Raw genomic sequence first — 22,309 nt, 5'->3', positions numbered from 1 at the left:
GTGGCTAAAGCAGTTACACTGATGATAACATAAAGTCATCCCCACCGGGGACCCCGGTCTCCTGGGTGGGAGTCCAATGCTCTCTTGTGCAGTGGAGATCGGCGGGTGGGTTTTGGTGTCCTTCTTCCAGTCCCTAGTGTGGGTTGGGGTTAGAATATGGGTTGGGGTTGGGACAGGATCTGATCTATAAGGCAAGGGGTAAAGGTTGGAGTGAAAGGATGAACATGTGGAGGTTTAGGGTATAGTCCCATAAAGTCATCCCCACCGGGTCTTCAACCCCAGTCTCCAGGGTGGGAGTCCAATGCTCTCACCACTTCTCCACTTGTGCAGTGGAGATCGGTGGGTTGATTTTGGTGTCCTTCTTGATTTTGGTGTGCTGGGACTACTGCCTCTTGTGGTGCCAACAGAGAAATGCAGGCCAATATTATCTGCAGTAACGGAGGGAGGGAGGAAGGGAGGGAGGGAGTGATAACCGGACGAACGCTATACTAGGTGCGCTGGCTTACAGCCACGCACAAAAAAGCATGAATACATTAAGCATGAATACACAAAACCTACATCTGTCAGACTATAATCTCACCTGTAACCCTGATGCATCTCCTGCCTCTCCTGATCCTGCCTTTCTGCTGCTTTGACCCCCAAAAATTCTAATGTCCATTTTTGTCTTCTTTTTTTTTCTGGTGGCATTTTGCTGTTACTGTTTACTTCAGATATTACTCTACATTTCAACCAGACATTCCAGTGAAACCAGGTAGTCAAATTAACTTACCTGATATAAAATGGGCACCGCAAATGCGAGCATTTCTGATGATGTCCTCGGCTACGGCTCGCTCTGAATTCGTCTGTCTCCCCCTGCTTCTGTTTCAAGAATGCACGCGCATACTTGTGCTGACGTAGGCTGTAAAAGGGTCTATAATGAACAAATATGACCCATGCTCGTTTATATATGGGCGGTGGCTCTACCACATAAATTCAATAACTGACATAGAACCACCAGGTAACCGCATTTTTACATAGCTTCTATAACATCCAATGACAAAAAACTGCCCACACCACGAGTTTTTGAACTCCAAACATTCAGCATGGTAGATGAGCTCCTTACCCACTAGGCCACCAGAGCTCTTGAAATACAATGGTGTCATAGTCTTTTGTTTTGATGTTCTGGGACCACTGCCTCTTGTGGTAGCAACATAGAACTGCAGGTCAACCACGGAAGGGACGGAGAGGGACAATGCGACATTCGCTCTTCTTGGTGCGATGGCTTACGCCTCGCACAAAAAAAGAATGTTATAATACAAAGCATTTTAATGATCTAGCCTTTTTGACAGATGTTTCAGCAGCATCAACTATACTTCTGAGGTCCAGGATGTTTAGATGGCTCTGGGGTTTTTCTCTGATACTTTTATCTCAGTTGTTAATAAAAATGCACCATTTAGGAAAGTTGGAGTAAAGGACACAGTAACACCCGCGTTCTCCCAAGAACGATCAGTCCTTAACCGGGAGCATCAGGATGGTCTCCCGAGGCCAATCAACTGTTCTTAGAAAGAAATTCTGTCCGGTGTCTTGCCAGAAAATTATAAATTATATACACTTAGCCTGGCGAGACCATCCTGATCTCGCAAGCTCACATTCTGTTCCTTATGGAAATCCTCCATAGAAATCCATTTGTGCCAGATCAGAAAACGATCTCACCAATCAGCGTTAAGGGAAATACAAATGGACGGGTTATGGTGACGACAGCAAGGAGCGGTTGAAGTTAGCGAGCGATAGACTGTGATAAACAGGTGGTTCATCCAATCACCTGCCAAGTAGTTTTGAAAGTGCCCGCCCTTTTCCAAAGTTTCCAACAGAGAGTTCCCAGATGGCTATGCGAAGTTAACCATTTGACGGGCCAGGTTAATCCACCCTGGCTATCATTCGACAAATTAGAAACAGATGTATCACAGCTGTAAGAAAAGCCAAATCTGATTTCTATCTTAACTCATTATATATGAGTGCTGGTTATCCACTATCCATTATCCAATTCTGGAAAACTATTAAGTCAATGAAGAATAACTCCGTACCAGCACTCCCCCAGCAGTTACTGTCTGACTCTGCTCCCTTAAATGACAAGGTGAAAGTTTGTAATGCTTTTAATGATCGTTTTATTAAAGCAGGCCATATATTTGACAAAAGAAATACTATAGATACCGTCAGTTGGGTGGGTCAGCATGATCAGAATGAGACCGGTCAATCTGGACCCAAGCTCTCAAGTGGGATGAATCCTTCTAGTTCTCTTTTCTGTGGGTGTGGCAGGATGAAACATATTGAATTACTAGTGTGGCACACTCTGTCCTCTCTCCTAAGGATAAGGAAGTTGTTCTGGTGTGCTCAGACATTCAAACCCGGGGCACGTACTCTTAAACTTGGAGAAAAACCTGTGATGGTCTCTCTACTGCCAGGCTGAACACACTGAGTCTCTCTCTCCTCTCTCTGTCTCTCCTCTCTCTCTCCCCTCTCTCTCCCTCTCTCCTCTCTCTCTCTTTCTTTCTCTCTGTCTCTCTTTCTTTCTTTCTCTCTCTCTCCTCTCTCTCTCCCTCTCTGTCTCTCACTCTCCCTCTCTCCACTCTCTCTCTGTCTCTCTCTCTGTCTCTCTCTCCTCTCTCTCTTTCTCTCTCTCTCTCCTCTCTCTCCCTCTCTCCTCTCTCTCTCTCTCCTCTCTCTCCCTCTCTCCTCTCTCTCTCTCCTCTCTCTCCCTCTCTCTCCCTCTCTCTCTCTCTCTCTCCCTCTCTCTCCCTCTGAGTCAGCCCAGCCCTGTAGTGTTAGTGCTGACGTGTTGACATGTGAAGGCCAGTAAACCCTGAAACTCCTCCCCCTGCAGGAAGATGTGTGACCCCAGCGTCACGGCATTCGAACCCGAGGCTCTGGGAAACCTGGTGGAGGGGCTGGACTTCCACCGCTTCTACTTTGAGAACTGTAAGATGCTCTGACACACACACACACACACTTACACACACTTTCACACACTTACACACTTACACACTCACACACACACACACACACACACACACACAAACACACAAGGTGGCAGGAGACTTGTGACACATCAAAGCATTATTGGCATTGTCAAAGCAACCAATAACCAAAAAATACAACATATAAGAGCAGCACAAATACAAAAGGTTCTGCTAACAACCAAGTCAAACATCCCCAAGCTTACGACAGGCGGTCCCTAGAAGGTTTGTCACATACTGTATCTTGCTCCTAGGGATGATCAGGGGTCTTTCCTTCTAATAGGAATTCACATTTTGCTCTGTCTGTGAGGGATTAAAACTCTTTCCATGTATTTATGATTTGGGGGGATGTGTGTGTGTACACTAGGTCAGAATGTGAAGGGAAATGCAGAGTGAGCCCAGCCTGCGTCTCTCTGTCTGCTGACAGTGGAAGAGGAAATGGCTTAAAAGACCTGTTTGGACTGAGATATGAGAGAGAGGGAGAGAGAGAGAGAGAGAAGGAGAGAGAGACAGGAAGGGGGAGAGAGAGAGAGAGAGAGGGACAGATAGGGAAATTACAATATGAGAGAGAGGGAGAGAGGGACAGAGAGAGAGAGAGACAGAGAGAGAGAGACAGAGAGGGAGAGGGACAGAGATCTATCTATCTATCGATCTATCTATCTATCGATCTATCTATCTGTGTGTGTCTATCTATCTATCTATCTATCTATCTATCTATCTATCTATCTATCTATCTATCTATCTATATATCTATCTATCTATCTATCTATCTATCTATCTATCTATCTATCTATCTATCTATCTATCTATCTATCTATCTATCTGTGTGTGTCTATCTATCTATCTATCTATCTATCTATCTATCTATCTATCTATCTATCTATCTATCTATCTATCTATCTATCTATCTATCTATCTATCTATCTATCTATCTATCTATCTATCTATCTATCTATCTATCTATCTATCTATCTATCTGTGTGTGTCTGTGTGTGTGTGTGTGTTCTCCTCCCTCCCCCAGTGTGGTCTAAGAACAGCAAGCCGGTCCACACCACCATCCTGAACCCCCACATCCACCTGATCGGCGAGGAGGCGGCGTGCATCGCCTACATCCGCATCACGCAGTACATCGACCCCAACGGCATGCCACGCACCGCCCAATCAGAGGAGACGCGCATCTGGCACCGCCGCGATGGGAAGTGGCAGATAGTCCACTTCCACCGCTCCGGATCGCCCTCCGCCATCACCAAGTAAGACCAGGGAGCGCGCGTGTGTTAATCGGTCTGGGATGACTGGAGACAGCTCCACGCTGACATCTAGTGGTGAAGAGGTCCTGCAGCACTGGAGAGCAGCTGTAGGACCAGTCTGTCTGTCTGTCTGTCTGTCTGTCTGTCTGTCTGTCTGTCTGTCTGTCTGTCTGTCTGTCTGTCTGCCTGCCTGTCTGTCTGTCTGTTTGTCTGTCTGTCTGTCTGTCTGTCTGTCTGCCTGCCTGTCTGTCTGTCTGTCTCTGTATGTGTGTCTGTCTGTCTGTTTGTCTATCTGTCTGCCTGCCTGCCTGCCTGTCTGTCTGTCTGTCTGTCTCTGTATGTGTGTCTGTCTGCCTGTCTGTCTATAATCTGTTTGTCTGTATGTCTGTCTGTCTATAGAATTTCTGCCTGTCTGAACTACTGTATGTATGTCTGTCTGTCTGCCTGCCTGTCTGTCTGTCTGCCTTTGTACAGTACGTCTGTCTGCCTTTCTGTCTCTACCTGTCTACAGTATGTCTGTCTGTCTGTCTGACAGCCTGTCTGTCTCTGCCAGTCTACCGCATGTCTGCCTGTCTACAGTGTGTCTGTCTCTCTGTCTAAGGTATGTCTCTATTGTTTCGGAATGATTTCAGTTAACCTTACTACTTCCTCTTTCCTCCTACCTCTCCCTTTACCTCTCTCTCCTCTCCTCCCCCTTCTCTCTCTCCTCTCTCCTCCTTCTCTCTCTCCTCCTTCTCCCTCCTTCCTCCCTGTTCCCAGTTGAGCACCAGTGTGATAGGAGTTTTGAGAGAGAGTCTCTGTGATTGACAGCGGCGATGACCAGTCGGCTGAGTGGGAGGGGACAAAGAGGGAATAGCTCCCCACCGGCAGGACCAACCACCAGCCCTCTGCTTCTCATCTTTATTTCACCTAGTCCCGCCTCCTCTCCTCTCCGACCAATCAGCAATCAACGTCCCACTATCTCACCCAGTCATGTACTGTGTTACTGTATGAAGTAGATTTTAGGCTATCATGCTGGTTTTACAGGAACATAGAGACCTGGTCATTCTGTTTCCTGTCTCTCCGTCCTCACTTCCTGTTTTCTCTTCCTGCATTGTCCTCTGACCAACAGAGAGAGACATGATTGGTCCACATGGATAATGAGTATAATTGTATATCTGTTCTAAACTGGTAACCTAGTTATAAAGTCAATCCATCCAGGTGCATAATATAGTCAGTTGTATGCAGTGACACACACACACACATGTGCACACACACACACACACACACACACACACACACACACACACACACACACACACACACACACTAGTGATTGCATAAATAACAATAATGAGAACTATAATGACTAAATATCCTCTTGTGAAACCAACCTCAAGTGGTGTTGGTGAGGTGTGCATGTGTGGGCGTGTGTGAGGATGTGCGTGCAGATGTGTGTACATGTATGTGTGTGTGTGTGTGTGTGTGTGAGTGTGAGTGAAAGGGTGTGTGTATGTTTACAGTACATCAGAGGAACTCCATCATCCCTGTTAGTCTTGAAGGCTCTGAATCAGAATCAAGATCAAGTTCAGAGTCAGGATCGAGATGATGGTCCGGTTCCATTTAGGTTGACTTTGAAAGATCCGTGGTTCAGAATTAAGTTTGAGTCGTGGTCTGTAGGTTCCCAGCATGCAGTACATGGCTGTTGTTGTTCAGTCGCAGGCCAGTTACCTCCTCTCCGAGTTTCCCATGTTTCCGTACTTCAGGTCAGATTGAATCCCCTCCTCCTCCGCCCCTCTAACCTGCACATCGCTGGGCTCAGAGTCACTGCAGCACCTTCACACCTTCTTCCATGCAGGACATGTCTGCATCCTCAGCACTGAACTGAACACCTCGTCTCCAGGGCAGGTTCTCTCCAGGCCCAGTAGTGTGAGGTGTGAAGCCCCTCCAGTCCCCCAGTCACCAGTCCTCCCCAGTCCCCTAGACCCCCCGTCCCCCCCAGCCCCCAGCCCTTACCCTAACCCTAACCCCCAGCCCCCCAATCCTTCACCGCCCCCAAGTCCAAACCCTAAAACCCCAGTTCCCCAGCTCCCTATCCCTCCCAGCCCCGCCCTCCCTAGCTCCCCAGCCCCGCCCCCTCTAGCTCCTCAGCCCCACCCTCCCTAGCTCCCCAGCCCCGCCCCCTCTAGCTCCCCAGCCCCGCCCTCTCTAGCTTCCTAGCCCCGCCCTCCCTAGCTCCCCAGCCCCGCCCTCCCTAGCCCCGCGCTTCCTAGCTCCACAGCCCTGCCCCCTCTAGCTCCCCAGCCCCGCCCTCCCTAGCTCCCTAGCCCCGCCCCCTCTAGCTCCCCAGCCCCGCCCCCTCTAGCTCCCCAGCCCCGCCCTCTCTAGCTCCCCAGCCCCACCCTCTCTAGCTCCCCAGCCCTGCCCTCCCTAGCCCCGCCCCCTCTAGCTCCCCAGCCCCGCCCTCCCTAGCTCCCTAGCCCCGCCCCCTCTAGCTCCCCAGCCCCGCCCCCTCTAGCTCCCCAGCCCCGCCCTCTCTAGCTCCCCAGCCCCGCCCTCTCTAGCTCCCCAGCCCCACCCTCTCTAGCTCCCCAGCCCTGCCCTCCCTAGCCCCGCCCCCTCTAGCTCCCCAGCCCCGCCCTCCCTAGCTCCCTAGCCCCGCCCCCTCTAGCTCCCCAGCCCCGCCCTCCCTAGCTCCCCAGCCCAATACAGTCCCCAGAAGTGAGCTACTGGACTCAGCCCCTCCTCCTTAGGATGCCCTGCAATAAGTTAGACTGGTGTGTGGTTAGTGTGCTCTGACGACAGAGGCTGGGTGTGGGTGTGAAGAACAGCAGCTGCTTGTCTGTGACATCGTTCTACATCGTTGTCTGTGTTGGCTTCTTCTTTTTTCAAGGTTTTTCTCCTCATTCTCTTCTTTCTGAGGTGTTAGGACATCTCTGTTAACTGCATGCCGAAGTATTAAAAATGAAAATGAATTATATTCTACACGTATGTTTTAATTGTAAAGTATGAACTATTTCATGTAATTTCAGATGCACCGTCTCAGCGGATTTAAAACGCTATTCTCTTTTTACGGTCCAAAGCGAATGTAACAAGTGCTTCACTTAGATAAACCTATGATGTGCTTTCTAACATGCAGTACCTGTTTTATCCTCTAGTTGTGATGAATGCTTTATAGAATGGTTGACTTTGCTGTGAAACTGCGCTGTCTGGATTTGATAATCATTGTTATGGTATTACTACTACTATTGGCAGTTGAGCACAGACATGTTTCACATTTTGTACTGTACAGTAAAACAAGTCTTCTGAACATGAGATCCTCTCCCACAAACCCTTGCAGTTGTGTGGTACTGTAAACCCACAGACCCAGCCCGGTACTGGGCCCCCACGCTCCCAGCCGGGTCCACACTGCATCTTCTCTAGTCATGTTTTTTTGATTTCGTACTGTAGTTCAGTCTTGGTTGTAGTAACAGCCACTTTGAAGCAGCAGAACTTCCATCTGACTATCAGCTGCAGCCTGGTACTGGTCTGATCCTAGTTCTGGTCTAGTCTAGTCCTAGTTCTGGTACTGGTCTGATCCTAGTTCTGGTCTAGTCTAGTCCTAGTTCTGGTCCTGGTCTGGTCCTAGTTATGGCTCAGCTGAAAGGAAAGCGTAATAGACAATAGTCTGATATTCATGAATATGTGACGATTTATTTCTTTGGAGGCATGCAAGTTTGTATCATGCTGAAGTAGATGTTCTGTGTGTGTGTGTGTGTGTTTAAGATTTATTTTCTAATGAATATCAGAAGTAGTCATTTGCAGTTGTGTTAACCCTTTGTGAACGTGGTGCTGTAAATACAAGTATATTACTCTGTAGACATTGGCACAGTACTCTCAGTGTTTGATAGTTCAGTATGATGTGACCTACTTCCACTGACCATCAGCTATTTATTGTTTGTTTGAGTCAGATCATGTATGACCTATTCAATTGATTAAGTGATTTATTGGAATATGATAACGACAAATAAACGACTAAGTCACATGCAGAATTTTCTATATTTTGGCACCAACTGGTACACACCACAGTGTATTTCATTTGTTGTTATTCTGTGTGTGTGTGTGTGTGTGTGTGTGTGTGTGTGTGTGTGTGTGTGTGTGTGTGTGTGTGTGTGTGAGAGAGAGAGAGAGAGAGTGTGTGTGAGAGAGAGTGACACGTATGGTTCCTAACCATCTCTGCTCACGAGAGTGATGTCACTGTCTAAACCCCTGTCTATACCACCATGGGAGCCTAGTTATACTGTCTAAACCCCTGTCTATACTCTACCACATCTCAACAGGCGTCTAACTCAACTACTCTTCAGATAGAAGTAGAACCACTGTGGTCATGTTCAGGCTTTTGGCTTCTCAGCTCAACCCTGACAGGCTAATACTCACACAAACAGCATCTTCTTTCAACTGCTAGTCACAGGTTGGCACTCCTATCTGATACACTCTACTGCCACTCACCTACTGTAAAAGGTGATGCTGTAGTTACTGCACATATAAGCAGAGATCTTTGTCCATAGTCTAGACAGACCAATCTGAAAGACCTTGGTGAGTGAGAGAATTGCTGTCTAAAGATAAAGATTCAAAGATTCAGCCCAGATGATTTCAAGCAGTTTTGAACTGCCCATTAAAGTTATGAAGTAAAACTGGAGATCTCAAGATTCAAAATGTCAAATCTTTTAGATGGACTATATGTTCTAAAACAAGAGTCTGGTCTCACCTGCAGGTTCAGTATTTAACTTTAACCCTAAAGTCAGTTCAGATGCAACAGCTCTTCCTATGACATTGGAATCTTAAAGACATGTCGACCTGTGGTCACTGGACAACTACACCACACCTTGTTACTCTGCCTACAGGAGTCACCGTTGCACACTGTACAATCTGATTAAATGGTCTTCACTTGCTCTACGTACAGTAGGATGCAGAACTGCTATAATTGAATGTACTACAAGGCCATCTTAGGGATGTTACCCCTGTACATGGGTTCTAGGTTTGTGCTCATGACTCCTAGAGCCACAGATCCAGGGCTTGGCTCTGTTTTCAGGTGCCTTCTGTGCAGACTGAGGCTGGGAAAATTAGTCTTTAAAAAAAAAAAAATTGGCCCTTGGTCTTGGAATGACCTACTGTACAAACTTGTATCAAACTGGTGTCCCTCATTTCTTTATCCAGTTTTAAACAGAACATTTCAGGAGTCCTTACCACGAGTTCTTGCTGAAAGACATAATTATATTGACTTTTTTTTTTAGCAAGTTTCTCTTTTGCTGTATAGATTGTAGTCATTGCTCTGTTCCTCTTGTATTGCTGTGATGTGTTTTCTTTGTTTGACCAGGTCAGTATTGTAAAAGAGACGTATTTCTCAATGCTTTTTTTTTAAATTTATTTAATTTTTATTTTATTTTTATTTAACCTTTATTTAACCAGATAAAAGCATTGAGATAAAATCTCTTTTACAATACTGACCTGGCCAAGAAGGCAGCAAAGTTTCACATAGAAAGACACAAGGACATATAAAATACAGAGAACAACACAACTAAATATACAAAAGGAAAGGCTTTTATCTGGATAAATAAAGGTTAAATAGAAAAAGCAAGCTTCCTGTTGGAACAAGGCATCCTCACTAGAGCGACGGAAGTTGGTCAGGGCCGAAGTCCGTTGGCAGTAGGAGTCGACTAGGTGTGCCAAGGCTATGGCCCTAAAAATACTAAACAGGACCAGTGGCCCTAAAAATACAACTAAACATCTCAGCGAAACATTTGGGAAATGTAGGAGTCCACTTTACAACCCCAATGAGGTGTCTGCCCAGTCCTTCTCAACATCGGAGAAGCGTAGGTTAGGGCTTTAAGTCTTCCATCACCATCGGAGGTACGGGATAATCAGAGGTGGAACAAGGATTTTTTTTAACATCATGTCCTGTGTATTTGAAATCATTTACTGTATCACACAGCTGTGTTTAGACATGAGCTACCCTGTTGTAAATGAAATATTCACGGGATAGGCTCGCCTGAACTGAGGCAATTAACCAATACACTCAACCTGCCCTATGCAGATATACAGTAGGTTGTCAGTTTATATAGATCTATACTAGCATCGTATATTTGGGTATTACTTGTTTGTGCACCTACCACACTGGGAACTACTGTAGCTCCTCAACCAGTGGATACACTCTCTGACTCTATATTAAGTGAATACTGTTGCTTCAGCCATTTCTGATTTACTGTCAGGAATTCCAGGAATTACACTTTTCCTATCCTAGGTTTTTACAGCCACTGTGCTTAAAGTTATCCGCTCTTGGCTGATTGTGCTTGAGAGGATTTTAAAAATGTACTCTCTTTCACCCCTGCTTTAAAGCTGCAATAACTGTTTTTTTTTTCATATTTTGTCAAAACTAATTAAAAGCACCTGATATCAGGTTGTTTCATTGAGCCAAAGCGTCTTAATAGCATCCAACTCCAATGACTCACCCCTACCAGTCTTACTTCTTGTTAGCATTTCGGTCTATGTGGTCAAATTACGACCAGTAACCAAATTTGCATACATATTGTATGTTTTAGGCCTTTCATTTGTAAACAAATCTCTTACTGCCATCTAGCGGTAGGAAATGGCTTATTGCCACTTTAAATATTATTTCAAGTCCTAGGCTAGTGCTACTTTATAACAAAGATCCCTATAGTGCCACCTGACACCAAGTACGGCAAACCATAGGTAATACAGTAGAGAGACAGATGTTAGCTGCATCTTTATGTCTATCATACAATTTAGCACAGTATTTGGAGCTCAATGAAATACCATGCTTCTGTAAGCTTCCCTCCTTATAGAGAACACAATTCACAGTCCTGCCAACCCCTGTCTGTGACATTTGACCTTCCAGTGCTCTTTCCTAAAACCATCCTATTATTAGTCCAAAGACTAAGTGTTATCTTACTCTTTACATTCGTAACCTTCCTGGTTTAGAAAAAGTGACTCAAATGGGTACAGGCTGGTGTCATGTCCTCCTCTGAGCTCACAGCTATACTTGGTTTGGTGCAGTATGGTAAGCAGCTTGATATTTGGTCTGCTCTGTTCCATGGGGGAAGACTCATGGGTGGCGGTCTAGTGTCTGGATGTCTAGACCAAACTCCTACAGCTCGCTCAGAGATTTTTTTCCACCTCTAGGCCCCTCGACAGACGACTGTTATAAAACCTTCCATCTTCAAACAGGCAGTAATTAAATTATTTTGATTCTAAAACAGTTAAAACCGTGTTGGATGTAGTCTCTGAGCCCTGCTTAACCATTTATCTGATTGCTGTTACACCTATCAGACAAGTCTGTTTGCAGCTTTTGAAACTGTGTACAAGAGTTACATCTCATGTGGTTGACACCTCCAGAGATTCTACCATCCTGAGGCAGAAGCACAGAACAAGGATGTTTATTTTGACACCTTACAGTCTTGTTATGACATCACTGCTTGTGTGCTGTACTTGAACACTTGACTCCTTATGCAATGTGCCCCACTGCATGTGGTAGGACGATTGTTTGAAACTCCCCTAGTGCATTTTAGTGCGTGAAATCCTGTCAGAAAGTCTTCGTGCAGACAGTATTGTGAGAGATTAGAGTCCAGATTTGTCAGTAGTGTTCCTCTAAAGCTGAAAGTGGTTCACTTCCTCCTCTCATCCAACCAGCAGAGGAATGGGTCCCCTGATGCTTCTAGTTCTAATGGTGACCGTTGTGACTCAAGGTAAGGTTTATATTTACAATTTACAAGTCATTTAGCAGACGCTTTTATCCGAAACGACTTACAATAAGTGCATTTGTCAAGAGTAAGTGAACCGACTGTACATCCCAGTCAGCGTCAGTAAAGCCTTCTATTCGAACAGCTAACACCAGTAGTTTCAATGCTAGAACAAGCAAGTGTCTTTTTTTCTTCTTTTGTTTCTTTATTTTATTCACACAAACTTAAGTGTTAGGTGGGAAAGGGTATCCCAGTAGATACAAGCCTGGTTTAGGATAAGGGATGTGCTTTACATACACATGCATGTACCAACAGTTACAGTAAGATAGGGTATCAGTGAGAAACTTTCGGGGATAGTTATGAGGTGGAGAGGTCAGTGGAAAAGGAGCCCAAGGGTTGGGAGACGGGCCTTGAGTGTCTTGCGAAAGGTGGGTAAAGACTGGGTCATCTGGACAGTGGAGGGGAGCAACATACAGGATTGTCGCAGCACAATATAGAATCTACTGGAAGCTAAACAACAACCCTCCACAAAAGTATCTAAAATCTCTCATATCTAAACTTCTTGGAGGCATTAAACTGTTTGGGAGATTGAATGCCGTACGGGATGAGCAGGAATAGACAGTACATTATCAGTCGTAAAAAAAATACTATGCTTACATTTAAAAGCACACTATACTTACATTTAAAAACATACTATGCTTACATTTAAAAACACACTATACTTACATTTAAAAACATACTATGCTTACGTTCAAAAACATACTATGCTTACATTTAAAAACACACTATACTTACATTTAAAAACATACTATGCTTACATTTAAAAACATACTATGCTCACATTTTAAAACATACTATGCTTACATTTAAAAACATATTATGCTTACATTTAAAAACATACTATGCTCACATTTAAAAACATTATGCTTACATTTAAAAACATACTATGCTTACATTTAAAAACATACTATGCTCACATTTAAAAACATATTATGCTTACATTTTACATGTACATTTTACATTCCGTAGTCATTTAGCAGACACTTATATGAAGCCACTTACAGTAAGTACACAAGTTAGCATTTTATCAAACTCGGATGTGGATGTATAAGTAAATACACTCTATAGCTCAATATACCAGCCCTTCCTCCCAGTGAGCACAGCTAACCTGTCCTGCACAGCCAGGACCAAGACCAGGGAGTGCCGGATCCCAGCGGAGAACACAGAGGAGGTTCTTTCCTGTTATGGATGTCTGGGAGAACCTCTGTATTTGTACTTGGCCAACGACCAGTTCAGAGAGGAAGTCAAGCTGAAGAAGGTTGAAGTTGAAGGAGACAAGCGCCTACACATCAGATCTCTGAATAAAACAGGGAAGACGCTGATGCTGGCCGGGGCAGAGAGGGGGCAGGAAGGGAGATACCAGCTGGACATCTACTACACCAATGGAACTCTGCTGAGGAGTGTCTCTCTGATCCTGGAGATACAAGGTAGGCTGACTGAGGAAGGTCTCTCTGATCCTGGAGATACAAGGTAGGCTGAGCTGAGGAAGGTCTCTCTGATCCTGGAGATACAAGGTAGGCTGAGCTGAGGAAGATCTCTCTGATCCTGGAGATACAAGGTAGGCTGAGCTGAGGAAGATCTCTCTGATCCTGGAGATACAAGGTAGGCTGAGCTGAGGAAGGTCTCTCTGATCCTGGAGATACAAGGTAGGCTGACTGAGGAGAAACACTATCATCATCACCTGAGAGTTACAGCACCTAAAGCTCATGTCGTTTTCTCTTGCCTGTTTGTTTTTGATAATTCATTTATAGCTCAAAAACCGTTTGTTGTTAGAATGATGTGTGTGTGTGTGCGTGTGTGTGCGTGTGTGTGTGTCAGCTCCTGTGTCAGAGCCAGCTCTGTCTCTCCTCTGCCTGTCTGGAGGAAAGACCGAGGTCACATGCTCTTCAGAAGGTGACCGTGTGGAATACAACTGGAGTTTGGACGACCAATCACTGACTGTCCAATCAGCTCGCAACTCTACCATCACCTTGGAGGGGCATCTGACAGGAAACCTGACCTGTGAAGTTCAGAACATCGTCAGCAGCAGCAGGACCATGATTCAGCTCTCTACCTGCACAACAGGTACGGTCAGGCACCGCATAGCAAGGATAGATGCTTTTACAACAATCACACCTGGTCTGACATGCATGTCCAAAACGGAGGCTCGCCTCATCCACAACCAATGTGTTACACCCACCACACATCAGCTACAGTGAGATAATAGGAGGGTTACCGGGGCCAGCTGTGTTCTCATGCAATCACCATGTTGTAGGAGTTCTCAAAGAATTTGGCCAACAACTGCACAACATGTGCACACAGGAACAGGAAGTGGTACGTTGTGCGGGTTAGATGTTATCCTCTCCCCCCCAGGCTCGGGGCCGAGGGGCTATCCTTTTACCACCCCGAGCCTATCATTTGATGTTTGACCGGTACAGCCATCTTTCCCGATCAGAATGAAAACAAACCACAATGAAAACTGCTCTCTGAATAACCTCTTTACCTCAGATTAAACTATTTCCCTACCTCAGATTAAACTATTTCCCTCATAAAGCCGCTTCTCTCAGAACGCCAACAAACCATTTTATCAGTGTGGCTGTGACGGTGGCTGTTGCAGCTCTCCTCCTCTTCTCCTCACTCTTACTTGGGATCAGACACCTTTTCAACAAAACCAGGTCCCAACCTGTCACCTCAGGTACAGTTAAGAAGCCTTCTCTTTCTCTGCTATGTTCTGTTTTCAGCAGCTTTCCTGTCCATCCATTCCTGTCATTGCTAACGTGTCTCTTCCCCTCCCAGGCGCTGATGGTGAGGACATAGTCTATACAGAGGTGAGGGTGGTGAAGAGAGACAGAAGAAGAAGACCGGTGACTCCTCCGGTCTCTGACTCAGTGACCTATGGACACATCAAGATGGCCGACTGTCCTTAGGACAGCCAGACATATAGGGACAGGAGAAAGGAAAGCACATCAATGAATGTTTAAACATATCAGTGACAACATTTCATAACCTTACTTCAAAGTCTTAGGGGGTGGGACCATTTTAATGGGAAAATGTGATTTTGTATGTTCTCTATATGCTTGTACTCGTACAGGGAAAAACATTCTCACATGTGTATTCTCATCCTATTCCCCAGACGACTGTATGCCGGTACTCCCAGACATGTGCTCACCCTGAACTCTCTATGTGTATCCTGGGTTTATTGTATGACTGTTGCCAGATGTGCTGTCCCATGTTCACTCCCATGTTTTGTGACAGTCTCTCGATGAGTGGTGGGTGTCTGGCCAGATAGGGATGTGAAACCAGTTTTGGGCTGTTCGGGCCTGGTTTAGCCATGCTACGGTGGCCGACGCGTGCAAATCACAACGGCAAATCCGGAACACAACGGCAAGTCCAAAAAACACAACCGCAAAGTTCAAACACAACAACAAAGTTAAAAAACACAACAGCAAGTCAGAAAACACAACTGCAAGTCGGAAACACAAATGCAATACAGAATACACAACAGCAAGAGAGAAAACACAATCGCAAATTGGAAACCACGATTGCAACTCCCAAAAACACAACGACAATAACCAGAAATCACATTAGAAATGTGTCAACCGGAAAGGGATTTACTACTTGTTGAATCTGATTGGGCAGCTATAGTGTCAATAACAGTGGGACATGTGCGCGAAGCGAATACTCAAATTAATTTGAAATGATACGTTTAATGACTGGGTTTAAGAATGGAACTATTTTTCTCCCACATGCAGCCCATCTTGCTTCCTGCCAGTCTGTTATCTTGCCTCCTGCCAGGCTGTTGTTATAAATAAGACGTTCTTAACTACTTGCCTGGATAAATAAAGGTTATTGATTGCTGATGAGCTAGCTAGCTCATTGATGTCATATCAAATATTGGACAGTTTTATCTATAGCTAGTGACCTGCTTTAGGAGGCTAGTGGCCTCTAGTTTGCACAAAACAGCTGATCAGACGTTACGATGCACAGGCTCTTGGCTAGTCTATGTGACACGTACCTAGATGGCAATATAATAATATATATACTATATATAATAGCGAAAATAATGAAGATATGTTTTGAGTATATCTGTGGTGGTGATAGGATAACATTAATATACAGAGAGAGGACGAGTAGTTGTTCTGTTGTATATTATTTCAATCAACATTCTCTACAAAATAGATTACATCCTAATTCGTAGCATCATCATTCATTCATTCTTGTCCTAGTGATTTTGACGTTAGCTGGTTGGCTGGAGTAAGGGCCGACTGCTTCATGTTGAAACGCAAAATGTCGCAGCCCAGCAAACACCCCAAGGAGGTTGGTTTGGTGCAACCAGTAGCGCCAGTTGGGTGGAGTGCGCGGTTCACTGCACCCTGGTTACGCACCGTTCCTGTGGGTGGCTGTCTCTCTCAGTGGCACGGCGGCGGACCAGTATCCAGTGCGCATATTGAGAGATACGGGAGCAGCCCAGTCTTTTATACTCTCTGATATTCTGCCTTTCTCTGAAAAGTCTTCCACTGGTTCTAGTGTATTGGTGCAGGACATCGAAATGAGATATGTGTCGGTGCCTCTCCATCTGGTGCACTTCAGTTGTGATAGCCAGTGGAGTGTAAGGTGGCCGTGCGTCCGTCTTTTCCAATAGGTGTAAATGTTCTTGCTCGGTAACGATATTGCTGGTGGCAGGGTTATGCCTATGCTGGAGGTTTTGGAACATATCCCTCTGTTCTACAGCCTGATGTGTTGGCCCAGAGCTAGGTTTCCTGAAGTGTTCCCTGTGTGCGCATGTAGTCTACCCGTGCGCAGGACTGAGTGAGGTAGTTGACTTGGTTGATACCGTGTTCGCGACTGAGTTGTCTGACTCATCAACTGCCCCAGTTCCATCTATGCCCACTTCGCCTACCGCTGTCACAAATGCTCGTAGTCAGAGCATGCTCCAGAGTAAAAACCTTGTGTCCGAGCCTACCCAGCTACCTATGACACGCAGTAACCTGATTTCCTTACAGGACAGATGTTGAGTTGGCCAAGTGTTGGGAGGCTGCTCGGGATTTAGACATGGATGATGCTACGAATTAGGATGTAATCTATTTTGTAGATGATCTCTGTTGTATATTGAAATAATATACAACAAAACAACTACTCGTCCTCTCTCTGTGAATGTTATCCTATCACCACCACAGATATACTCAAAACATATCTTCATTATTTTCGCTATATTGCCATCTAGGTGTCACATAGACTAGCCAAGAGCCTGCGCATCGTAACGTCTGATCAGCTGTTTTGTGCAAACTACTTAGAGGCCACTAGCCTCCTAAAGCAGGTCACTAGCTATAGATAAAAATGTCCAATATTTGATATGACATCAATGAGCTAGCTAGCTCATCAGCAATCAATAACCTTTATTTATCCAGGCAAGTAGTTAAGAACGTCTTATTTATAACAACAGCCTGGCAGGAGGCAAGATAACAGACTGGCAGGAGTCAAGATAGGCTCCTGCATGTGGTAGAAAAATTGTTCCATTCTTAAACCCAGTCATTAAACGTATCATTTCAAATTAATTCGAGTATTCGCTTCGCGCACATGTCCCACTGTTATTGACACTATAGCTGCCCAATCAGATTCAACAAGTAGTAAATCCCTTTCCGGTTGACACATTTCTAATGTGATTTCTGGTTATTGTCGTTGTGTTTTTGGGAGTTGCAATCGTGGTTTCCAATTTGCGATTGTGTTTTCTCTCTTGCTGTTGTGTATTCTGTATTGCATTTGTGTTTCCGACTTGCAGTTGTGTTTTCTGACTTGCTGTTGTGTTTTTTAACTTTGTTGTTGTGTTTGAACTTTGCGGTTGTGTTTTTTGGACTTGCCGTTGTGTTCCGGATTTGCCGTTGTGATTTGCACGCGTCGGCCACCGTACATGACAGTTCTTTGTCTTATGGCCTCCTGTGCCTGGCGAGACTGGTACATACTTCCCCTTCTCAGAGAACTGAGGAACACCAACATGACAGTATTATTTATAACGTTTGTACTCATATTTGACCTTTGACATGATGTGCATCCTATAAAAATCGACGCTTTGACGCTCGGCATTCAGCATCATTCCAAAGAACAACTTGCTTCTGAGTTTTTCCACCACACCATCCTGATGTCGCGAGCTCATGTTGTAACTCGCAAATCAGTCTGGATACTCTCGATAGAGAAAATGTTGAGCCCAGCCCAACCGGAAGACGATCTCGCCAATCAGCGTTGATTCTGAGGAATTTGACATAAAAACAGCTACACTGGGCGGGTTTATGACAGCGAGGAGCAGTTGAAGTTAGCGTGTGATAGACCTTTACATATTTTATTTTCATATGGTTCATCCAATCACCTGCCAAGTAGTTTTGAAAGTGCCTGCCCTTTTCCAAACAGTTTCCAATGGAGAGTTGTGTGAAGCAAACCATCTGGCGTGTCAGGTTATCAAACACTAGGATCAGACTAGGACCTCTCCAGAGAAATCATGATATGTTTTAGGAGATCAATATCATACGCACAAATCACAATATTGTGAAAGTTAAGCACATTTTGCTTTTCTTTCACCTCTTTTGCGCCAGAATATTCACCCAAAGTGACATCACAGGCAACAGCTAGTCTGTTTGACACTGAAGATTGAAGTCATCTGGTGATATATCAGTTGAATGCATCTCCCTGACTTAAGCCTACACAGATTTGGCTTGAATACTACGTATCACTCACAGTATTTCATTATTTCATTATTGTTTACTCATCTGTACAATCTACTTCATTAAACTTCACTGACACAATCTGGTGTTTATGTGGTCTTTGTACTCTTGAATAGAGATTTAGAATCAGACTCTTCTTTTCAAGCCAGGTAGTCGTTTGATAGCCCACAACTCCAGTGCTGGTCTGTACTGTGGGAAAGCAGCTACTGTATCTACTGTAAGGTCTTACACTATGGCAAATAAAGAGACTGTGTCATTGTATGCAGCCAAATGAACTGTGTGAATGACTCGGAGTGCCAGCCTGTCAGCCTCTGGAACACCTGGCCAGAGATCCTATAAGGCCTGAAACTGTGGAAATGTATAAGCAGGATCTAAAGACATACCTATTCAATCTTGCCTACAATCACTACCCAGGACCAAGAGACACAGAGAGGCAGCCTCCAGCCTGCTAGTGAATCCTTTGTGTACATCCTTGGCGTATATCCTTTTATGCACTGTGTGTATACTGAATAAATATGTGTTGCTTAGCGACTGGCATTGATTGGTGAAAATGTGTGTTGCTTATGTGGCTCTGCGTGCTACTAACCCTGTTCTGCCTCTGTCCTCCCTAGAGCCTCTGTGAATGAAATTCACTATACAAATAAAGTTTGATTTGATTTGAATGTGTCAGTACTGGTATGTATGCAGCCATAGTGACTGAGACAAATAGGCTGGGTGCATTAAGTAGCGCTGAAGAACTTCCGGGTGCGTCGCTTGGCATAAGAGTTTCCGGTCGCCGGCCATTCGTTCATTCGTTCATAAAGATTAGCATTATTAAAATCATTATAAAAAACCTAGGTGTCATACTTCACTCAGATCTAAATTTTGAAAACCACATCAAGAATATTACAAAGACATATTTTTACCACCTAAGAAACATTGCCAAGGTGCAACCCTTTCTCTCTCAGGCTGACACCGAAAGATTAATGTATGCTTTCATCACAAGCAGGCTGGACTACTGCAATGCTCTACTATCAGTCCTACCAAAGAAAGCAGTCTCTAAGCTACAAATGATACAGAATGCTGCAGCACGAGTCCTCACTAAGACTAGACGAAGGGCACACATCACACCAGCCTTAAAATCACTACACTGGTTACCTGTCAACTCTAGAATAGACTTTAAAATACTATTACTAGTCTATAAATCTCTCCACAGTCACTCACCAGAATACATTTCAGACATGCTTGTTAGGTACATGCCCAACAGACCACTCAGATCCTCAGGTACTGAACTCCTAACAGTTCCAAAAACCAGGACCAAGAAACACGGAGAGGCAGCTTTTAGTTTCTATGCCCCCAACCTCTGGAACACCCTACCGGAGTGCCTAAGAAGGGCCGAAACAACGGAGGTCTTCAAGCGAGATCTAAAGACGTACCTTTTCGACCTAGCCTACAATCACTAGCCAGGACCTTGAGACACAGAAAGGCAGCCTCAAACCTACCTGTAAATCCTCTGTATACATTGGTGTATATCCTGCTATGCACTGTATGTATATCAAGTAGTGTACAGAAACTGGTTACCCTGAAACAGGCTTGTTCTGTTCTGACAGCTGTGTTGCTTCAATGGCTCAGCGTGCTACTAACCGTTTTCTGCCTCCCCTAGTGCCTCTCTCTCTCCCTCCTACCTTCTAACCAGGTCCAGTGGATGCCCTACTGTCGCCCGCAGACCACCCTGAGTCCAATAGATACCCCCATGTCAGCTGTGGATGTCGTAGTATTAAGTTAACACACACACACGTACACACAGACACACATCAGTCCACATCCGGCTTAGGCCTGGACCTGATGCTCTTAGCCTTTCTTGCTCTGAAAATGTAATTTAATGTAATTTATTGCTCTATAAATGTTCTTAGCCATTAGACAAATATATTCCAGGAGCTTGTTCCAGGTTGCCTATTTTAATATCTGTGTTGCTTTTATGGCTCTGTGTGCTATGTGTGCTCTGTGTGCTACGATGTCGTAGCATTTAGTTAACACACACACAGGTACACACATACATACACCAGCCCACTTCTGGCTTTAGGCCTGGGCCATAGCAAACACACACCAGTATTTGCCATGTCTCTCCTATGATGCTTTTTTAGCCTCTCTTACTCTGAAATGTAATTTAATGTAATGTACTGCTTTATAAATATTCTTAGCCAGTATACAAACATACTCCAGGAGCTTGCTCGATCGCCTTGTTGAGAGGGGTCAGGGAAGAATTTTTACAACTCACTTATCTGGCCCCCGGGTGATTACTGTTTTTTTGCTTCCCTCTGGAAAATTTAGAGGTGGGTCATATGCCCACCTCCCTTGTTCTCTGTAAAGCGCATTGTGTTGCCTCTGGGTATGAAATGCGATATACAAATAAAGCTTTGATTGATTAATTGATTGATTATTAGCAGCCTGCTACCATGCCTGAAAAACAAAAGAAAGAAAAACGTCTGTTCAAGTACCAACGCCATGACTCCGGCTCCAATGAGCACTGTTGTGTGCCACAGTGTGCTAATTCGGCATGATATAATTCAAGTCCAAGTTACCACAGCTTCCCAAGCAACGGCGAGGAAAGGGCTAGGTGGCTAGCTAAGATTTGCAGGGATGCCTTCACTGTGACCCAGAGCACCAGTGTGTGTAGTCAGCACTTTGAAGCTGGTGATTTTGCGGTGTCAGCTACAGGTGAGGATCAAAATAAGATAAGATCAGAATCTGATTTCTAATTTTCATACTTATTTTATTGTAAATGTATTGTAAGTTGAAATTGGCTGTGTTAGCTAGCTAACATTATGGTTTGGGTTTATTGTTAGCCAACGTTAGCTAGCGCATTTGGGGAGGGGATGTAATACGTGTTTTTTTTCCAGCACTTATAAATGCTTTATTGCTAATGCATCAATTACTTTTATTAAGGTTACTCTAAACGAGTGCTAGTCCCCCTCTCCTTCACCATGTCACTAGCTGATGTGTGGTGAGCTGTAGTGCGCACTAGCTTCTACCTTAGCATCACCCAGGTGGGTGCTACACATTGGCTGTGATGAGGTGTCCCCCCCTTCCACACAGAGCTCATATTATATTAGAGAATATTTTTTGTAAATGCTGTATAGCTGTTTTTCTCTATGTACAGCGCTTTGAGTAGGGAACTTTACCTTAAAAAGCGCTATATAAATCAAATGTATTATAATAATTATTATATTATTATTATTATTATTAGGTGTGAGGAGACTCAAGAAAGGAGCTGTTCCCACACTCTTTGCCTGGAATGAGTACTCCAAACCTGCTCCCAGGCTAGGTGTGTGGGAGCGCCGTGAGCCCTGGCCCAAAACGAGTCCATGAAGAAGGAGATTGAAAGGCTCCAGAAAAAACTGGAAACCGTACAACTCCAATCTAAATTCAGCCTGAGGCGATTTGCAGGCTCTGACGAGGACATACAGTTTTACACCAGGTAGGTTATGTGACGTCTGCTGTGTATTGCACCTGTTCATTCTCTCCACACACACTCACGTTATGTTTGTTATTAACAAATGTATAGATACAATGCAGTAAATGCACAATGCGGAACTAATGTCACATCATGTCTTGTGTCTTAA

At 44.7% G+C, this 22,309-nt stretch overlaps 1 protein-coding gene across 3 annotated transcripts in view; it reads left to right on the top strand.

The window, feature by feature from the left end:
* The window catches only part of camk2a (calcium/calmodulin-dependent protein kinase II alpha), a gene marked incomplete at both ends in the record, with an annotated part of 89,749 nt that extends 85,502 nt beyond the window's left edge, over positions 1 to 4,247 (top strand). For all 3 annotated transcript variants that reach the window (XM_084439255.1, XM_084439254.1, XM_084439253.1), the window contains 2 exons: positions 2,861 to 2,955; positions 4,015 to 4,247. In XM_084439255.1, the coding sequence (XP_084295381.1) occupies positions 2,861 to 2,955; positions 4,015 to 4,247 (328 nt within the window). The remainder of the gene's footprint in view (positions 1 to 2,860; positions 2,956 to 4,014) is intronic.
* Between the last annotated feature and the right edge of the window lie 18,062 nt (positions 4,248 to 22,309).

This window comes from Borostomias antarcticus, assembly GCF_949987555.1.
Source record: "Borostomias antarcticus genome assembly, chromosome: 1".
Taxonomy (NCBI): Eukaryota; Metazoa; Chordata; class Actinopteri; order Stomiiformes; family Stomiidae; genus Borostomias; species Borostomias antarcticus.
The sequence above is the reverse complement of the archived record's forward strand: the minus strand, read 5'-3'. Positions and strand labels throughout refer to the sequence as shown.